General features: G+C 34.8%; 1 protein-coding gene across 1 annotated transcript; it reads left to right on the top strand.

Moving 5' to 3' along the window:
• The first annotated feature begins 9 nt into the window (after positions 1-9).
• On the top strand, positions 10-7,064 carry LOC129222857 (proteasome assembly chaperone 4-like). Its single transcript, XM_054857414.1, has 2 exons — positions 10-126; positions 6,592-7,064. The coding sequence occupies exons 1-2, from the start codon at positions 108-110 to the stop codon at positions 6,936-6,938; spliced, it is 366 nt and encodes a 121-aa protein (XP_054713389.1). The 5' UTR covers positions 10-107; the 3' UTR covers positions 6,939-7,064.
• The last annotated feature ends 924 nt before the right edge of the window (positions 7,065-7,988 follow it).

Raw genomic sequence — 7,988 nt, 5'->3', positions numbered from 1 at the left:
TGTTTGTTTACATTTTTTTTGAACGGACACAGGAAAAAAAATTCCGATATCATCCTGAATAGGTTTAATTTAAAAGTCTTTTGAGTAACTAAAGTTAAGCGACTAAAATGTCCAGTTCTAAAGATAGTAAGTGACATTTTCAATTTTTAAAACGTAATTGGTAAAAGTATTGGTGGAGAGACCCAATTGTGGTGGAACATTTTTCTCAATCGCTACCGGATTTAGATGAAACTGACGGAACACGAATGGAGTTCAAAATGATGGAGGAAGAAAAGAATCTGAGATAGAGAAATATTTCCTCTTCTAGGGTCTGGTGGGGTAAAGTGGTCATAAAATCGTAGGTTTTCAACTTAGGTGGATAATAAATACAATAAATTCTTCAAACACTTCAACTTTTTTCGTTGTTATTTTACATTGCATTATTAAAGAACACGGTACATAGAATTTCAGGGGGAAAAATATTGTTTTAAGTAGTTTTATAACACTTTCATTTCTCTATGTATTTATGACCACTTTACCCCATGGGGTGGGGGAAAGTGGTCATAGCATGGGGTAAAGTGGTCACAATTTAAATTAGATGCAAAACCGCTATAAATAACCGTAATATTTGTATATTTCGATCACTTTTTTTAGTTACAAGTATATGCATGAGTATATGCGGGTATACATAAGCATTTATACGTTATTACCTACAGTATACGTGTCTAAACGAGTACATACGTGTCACGTGTATATACAAGTATATACGCGTATAAACGAACATCATATGCGTGGATGCACTTCTTTCTCGAGTATATACATGCATACCTGAGTATATGCGTATATAGTAGACATATATACTTCCGTGGATATATCCAGTGCGTGTTTGTACATGTCTACTCACGTACATATATATGGAAGCAACGAGTACATACGAATGTTTACGTGCAAACACGATTATGTACCAGTATAGACGTATATACGTACATTTACGTTTATATCAGTACATGTATGTATACACAAGTATATCCCCTAATATACATATATGCTTACAGAGTGAATCCAAGGTCTGGGGCAAAATACAAAGGGGTGTGCGAGAGGAGAGGATACGAAGCAAAGAATCATAATAAACTTATGGTCATTGACGTGCTACATGCACACTGAGCCAGAAACTGATAGATGCAAAACAGGCCACAAATTTGTCACACAAACATGATTTACCTGACTGGCTGGTGGCGTGATGGTTAGGCGCTCGCCTTGCAGGTCTGAGGACCCGGGTTCTGAACTGGGGATGCCGGTCGGTGGATTTTCAACATGAAGAAAATTATCAGCGCACATGTCGTATGATTGTACGGCATGTAAAAGATCCCTAGGGTATTCGTTTATCTTAGAACTCCCTAGGAAAAAATTAAATTCCTAGTGCAATGTCGCATCAGAGAGCCCAGGTGCCTCCACCTGGTGGAAACTGGGCGTCAAAAAAAACTACTGTGTCATATGCATCAGCGCCTTAATGGTGACACATAAAAAACTGATGCATTGTAGGGGAGAGCACTAGGTCTGGTTATGTCCCAGACGCCTCTTCAGGTGGGTCTCTTGTACAGCCCAATTGGAAAAAAAAAAGATGATTTTAACCAACATTTTAGTTCTTAAGAAATATTTAGAGCAGATGGTTAAGTTACGGCCTGTAGTAGCTCTAATCCACCATCGCAACAAAGGCACAGCGACTGATAAAAGTTTTTCAAAATTCTCATTATTGCAACAGAGAGTGCTTTGTGATTACGATGCACGTATTACAGCAACCGGTCACAAAGTTCATCAATCATTTTAACACTTTCTTAAGATCCAAAATGTTGTGTAAAATTGTCTTTGTGTAATAAATTTGTGACCTGTTGTGCATCCCTCAGTTTCTGATTTTGCGTGCATGTAGCGCATCAGCGTTGTGACCATATGTTTCTAATGATTCTTGTTTCTTCTACTCCCCTCTTACATCTTTTAAGAATTTGCCCAAGAGTTTAATCTTACCCTGTATACGTGTATATCATATGCTTGTGTGTAAGTGTCTACTCGAGTTTCGAGTACGTACGCATATATACGTGTCTACCTGAGAAAATAAGTGTTCGTATATATACGAGTATAAGCGGGTATATACGTGTATAGTCAAACGTATACCTTTATAGACAAAAAATACTTGCAGATACCCATATACTAAGCGTTTATTGGTGCATTTATGTGAATGCGTATGTATACTTGCCTACACGAGTATATGCGCATGCATACGCAATTACTCGTATATTTAACCCTGTTTACTGTAAAAACGATACTTATTAAGTAAAATTAATATTTCATTTGTGTCTGCCTCATACTTAAAGATTACGTGACGTTAGAAGGACAATATTCGTTAAGCCTAATATTATGACCACTTTACCCCATCTTACTTAAATCGTTCTGAAAAATTAACCAAAATAGATTCAGTTAACTACTAATGAGTAAGAGTTCTTGAGACATGTAGGAAGCTTCCTGTGCAGTCAATCTGTTCATAATTCCAACAAGCAAAATTTTCCAAGAAAGTTAAAAGAGGTGTTCAGATTTTGAAATTTTTCATATTGACACAAAGTATTTTATTTTACCAAATAAAATTTTGCCAGATGTGAAATTTTGTATTCAAAATGTAGTTTCTAACTGCCCTATCCTAAAATAAAATTTTCACGTTCATTCGAACATTTATTTCCAAGTTATAGACATTTATCTGACGAATGACCACTTTACCCCATTGACCACTTTCCCCCACCAGACCCTATGTTGTATCGCTTTCAAAATGTGACGAATAAAGAAAGGAAATAATAAATTAAAAACAAATAATTCTTAAAAATAAAAAAAGTAAAAAACTTAGCGAGATTGGCGATAAATATTGGATTTGTTGCGGAATAATAAATTTTAATGTAATTCAATATTTTTTTTTTAATTTGGTGGATAAATTTTGGAGGAGCTTCCAATGTTTTTTTTTTCTTTTTAAAAACCTATAATTGTTTTGTTTTGTGAACTTTTTACATGCTGTATTCTTAATATTTTTGGAAACTCCCTAAAGTTGGGAAAAAATTTGAATTACTTTTAAAAAGAACCTTAAAATAAAATTTTCAAAAGTTACTGACTATTGATCAGGTAATTACGTCCAACACCTCCTATTTCTTTACCCCTTCCGCCCCATTTTTTTTCTTTTTCCTAAGTCTTCAAGGTGCTACACTTTGTAAGCCTTCTCCACTCACGAAAACCACTAAAGAGCTTCTTCAAACCTCGGTTTCTGGGTTTCAATGTCGAAAAATTTCCAGGGGACAATTAACCAAATGCTTTGCCTGCTAAAAGCATCGAAAATCATTTAAGACTACTTTTATAGAACTTCAATTTTGAAAAATGGCCGAACCCCAATCATTACCAAATATGGTCCACAGTCGCACTTTTAAGACTTCAATTACGAAAAAATTTCGGACGAGGGTCCGACTGCTCCCGTATGAAATCTGAAAATGAGAAATTTACTATTTCCAAAAATTTAAGGTGGAGAGCATTTAAATCCCTCCACTTAGAATAATTGAATATCTCTTCGTTTTTCAGGACTTTAATTTCAAATTAGTTTTAATAGGGAAAGCTTCAGAACTGCCCTGTTCGTAAAATTATCGAAGTCATGCTGAAACTGCGTTTTTTGAACTTCAATTTGAAATAATAGGCTGAAGGGTGATGGATTTCACTCAATTTTTTAAAAAAAATCAATCCGGGGCAACTTCAAAAAGTCCCATTTCTCTCATTACACTAACTTTAACAAATATAGCCTACAATGGCTTTTAAGATTTCAATTTCTAAAAATTTCCACAGAAGGGGTCCCGAATTCTTCCTCCACGTAGCATCACCAGAGACCGTCTAAAACTGCATTCATAGGACTGCAATTGTAAAAAAAATTCTGGGGAAGGACCACCGATCTATTCTCCCACCAGAAGCAAGAATTTTTTAATAATGCCCCCCAAAAACTACTTTTTGGTTGCGCCACTGTATGACAGTATAAAGAGGACTGACAGTATGAAGTCCTTTCCCCGCATTGAAAAAATGAAAGGATCAGGGCACTGTTACTCCTCCCTCAAAAAAAAAATGAAATTACAGAAAAAAAGTGTGTTAGGGGATTGAGAATTAAAAGAAAAGAAAAAAGGGAAAAGATGAAAAAAAGAGGGGTGGAAAGAAAGAAAAAGGGAAAAAAATAAGAAAAAAAGGGGGGGGGAGAGAAAAAAAAATCAAAACTGCTTACGATAAAATAATTAACTTTATTTTAAGTGCCACAACAATAAATACCAAAAGATTAAATTTTACTTAATCTTTAGGTTTTTCTCTTATTTGGAGCCCCCCCCCCCTCTCTTTTTCTTTCTTTTTTTGCATCAGTGTCACTGGGCCGGAGGGAAATTACTTGCAAAGCTTGTCCATAAAGCAGCGTTTCCCAACCCATAAGCCGTAGCCCACAAGTGGGCCCCGAACAATGTGTGACTGTGCCGTGGACCATAGGCGTGCTCTGGGCTTCAGAAATGGGGGTACCACTGTACCAGGAGGTTGAAATTACACTTGGAAAGGCTCCCATACTTGCTTGCTTAAGGAAAATTTTTAAATATTGGGACTAAAAAAGCATTTTTATAAAGTGTATGTGGTAAGAAATTAATGAACCTACAAATGTAAAATTTCAGCCACTTTTGTATTAACTTTCATTTTTACGAGCTAATGGGGGTACCACGGTACCCCTGGTGACCCCCGTGCACACGCCTATTCCGTGGACACTTGTTGATAATGTGAATCAAGATAAGTCTTGGGGTCTTAAGTTTCCTCTTTTTTTTTTTTTTTGCGAAAATTCGCTTGGCAAAAAACTAGCATTAGCTTCAAGATAAAAACCCTCCTCCTTTGTTGGGAATTCGCGTGACTAACCACCAGTGAATCGAGACACTTGAGAGGAGCTTTGGACAGCCTACCTATTTGAATGAGACTTTTCATTGCTGTTTTTTTAAAAAAATAATATTGAAATGCATTGAATGTTGCAAGTTATTTGAGATTTTGATTTTTCAAGTTTCAATCCGGAAATTGTTCTTGTTCAGTAATATCTATATCAGCAATAAGGGAGAAGGGGGTTGACCTTTCCCAGAGCTCTTGTTTTGAACACACTTTCAATCCTAATACGGTACATTATTTACACTGAAGGATATAATTATGAGCAGATGCTTTCTCCTCTCCCAGAAAGTAAATTTTTGCTGTGCAAGTAATATATAATGGTTAGTGGGCTGCAATGGTGTTTTGTTCAAAACTGGTAAGCTGCACAACTAAGGTTGGGAACCACTGCCATAAAGAGATGGCGGTTGACCTTGAGGCGGAAAAATTATTTGCAATAGGTTGTTTGTTGTTATTTTTAGAGATGTACCGAAAAGCACTTTGGCCAATTACCGAGTACTCAGCCTTTCACTACTCGATGGAGTACCGAGTTACCGAGTATCAGTTATGTTTTGAGTAGAACCATCGGCACACACGTGATGAATTTTGAACACATTGAAATATTAGTATAGACCTCCATGTCTATTAATAGTTTTTAAAACAAAATTCAAGTGGAAATTTAATTAATCATTACTTTAAAATTTTTATTTATGTCAAAAATATTTACAAAACAGCTATTATTAAAATTAAAAGTAAACAAATAAATAAAAGGTATGCCTAATCAAGTTGGAAATAAAACAAATTACATCAATCTATTATAGTGCTATTCCGCCAAACATAAATAATTTTTAAAAGCAAATAAAACAACCTTAAAAGCACAAATGTGCAGGAACACTGCAGACATGTTTTTCTGCATTACAAGGAACGTCTTTTTCAGTGCATAAAATGAAAGCTAATGAAGGTAAAGACATAAAAAAAAGAGACTTTTGTCGGATGTCTTTAAATCCATAAGCTCACATTTTGTGCATTTTAAAAGGCATTCCTTGTAAGCTAAAACACATGCCAGCTGTATTCCTGCATTTATTCTTTTAACATTGTTTTATTTGTTTTAATTTTTTAAATGAAGGTATTTTTATATTTCTTATAAATAATTTTTGTTTGAAGCAAAAATCCGTTTAATAATATAAATTTTTTTTGTCCCATTTTTAATAAGTTTAATTAACTTTGTTTACATTAAAATAAAGATTTACTCCATTGAATCATAACAAACTTCATTATTCTCAAAATTAAAATTGGACTTGTAAATTTGAATTGTAAATGACTGCTGTATATTATATGCTTGCATTTTTTTTTTATAAATTGCAAAATCTTTCTTGAACAATATTCAATATTTTACAACTACTTGGTATTGGCCAAGTACCTGATCAAAATCTGGCCGAGTACCGAGTACTCGGCAAATTGGCCGAGTAGTTACCGAGTACTCAGTACATCTAGTTATTTTGTAATAGATTAGCGAGACTGTGCCTCTTAGTATTTGGCGCTTTCTGGCTGATTCTATATATTGCAAATGATAAAAATGATGTTTCCACTTCAAGGTCATCATCCATCTCTCCGTGGTCAAGCTATAGCTTTATATTATTTTGACTGATTTATTTATGTTTCTAGGTGACATCATTTCGACCCATCTTTTTCAAGATGTCCTGCTCGATGTCCCAGTCACATTCTACGTGATAAGAATGAAGGACTGTCTCTTCCTTTGGATTGGAGACCAGGGCAAATTCGAGAGCCTTGCCGTCGCCATCAAGACCCCTTATAACAGTTCTCCCTTATGCACGAGCATCATGGGATACTCGGCGGACGACCACAGCTCAGCATTGGCCGCAAAGCTGAGCACGAGGATAGGCAAACAAGTATTTGCCAGCTATAATCTGTCGAACTCGAGTGGCAGCCTAGTTATTTTAGTCTGCGAAAGGATTTTTAGGGAGTACCTGGGGCATCCAGAACATTTTTGAATTCCATTTTTGAAATGTATCAAAAAGTTTTGAAATTATTACTTCCATACTCTTGTGATATGCATCTGTTTATATCATAATCTAAAGGTGTTTTCCAGTTTTTCAATAAAGTTGTTTTCAGTTTTCTGTTTTGTAAGGTTCTCAGTAAACATATTTTTTAATCTTCATAGGTTGAAAGTTTACGTTTAAAATATTGTTATACTTGGAAATTTGTGTAAGTGAAAGGGAACCCTGGCAATGCAGTACTTTAAGGATTGGAGTTAATATTTATAGAGGTTAAGAAACCATTCATTTATTATGTAAAGGTCTCTGGGGCGAGGGGGGTAAGAATAATCTCTACATACCCTTACTTTGGAGGGAAGGGGTCAAACCCATTCTTATGTAATATTTTCCAAATCGATATCATAGATTAAAAATCGCACGATCAAGTGGTTCAGCAGGGATCATATTTCATTTGCGTCTAAAATATGAAATACGAATTAGGATGAGCTATTTTTTATTTGTTTTACAAAGAATGAATAGTGTAAAAAAAAAAACGCACTGTGTATGGCATGTTCTATTTTTAATCAGTATCCGCGTTATTATTGTACAATATATTTAAAAAATAAAAATCCATTAATTTACATCAAACTGGGAATATTAGTGTAATTGATCCTTTTCTAACAACATTTTATTATTTTGAAAACGAAATGGAATCTTACATAAGAATATGGAGAGGGGTTGAAAAATCTTACATTTCCTTACAGGAGGGGTGGGGGTCAAAATGGCCAAAATCATTCTTACGTGATTAATGAATGACCTCTAACTTATGATATTGGACTGATCCTATACCCAGACAAAAGTGGTCAGCATTGATAAATGCAGGGTGAAAAACAACTCTTTTCTCTGGCACAGTGAAAATCCTTCTGTTTATAAATGAAAAAGTAATTGATTTTTTTTAAATATAGAAAAAGAAGAGAGTACTTTTGAATGTACTGTAAAAACGTTTACCTTTTCACTCCCAAATTAAAAAATACTGCAGTGCTTTTTCCCCCCAGCTCCGACATTTTT

This window comes from Uloborus diversus, chromosome 5, assembly GCF_026930045.1.
Source record: "Uloborus diversus isolate 005 chromosome 5, Udiv.v.3.1, whole genome shotgun sequence".
Taxonomy (NCBI): Eukaryota; Metazoa; Arthropoda; class Arachnida; order Araneae; family Uloboridae; genus Uloborus; species Uloborus diversus.
This window is presented reverse-complemented; position numbering and strand designations above follow the sequence as displayed.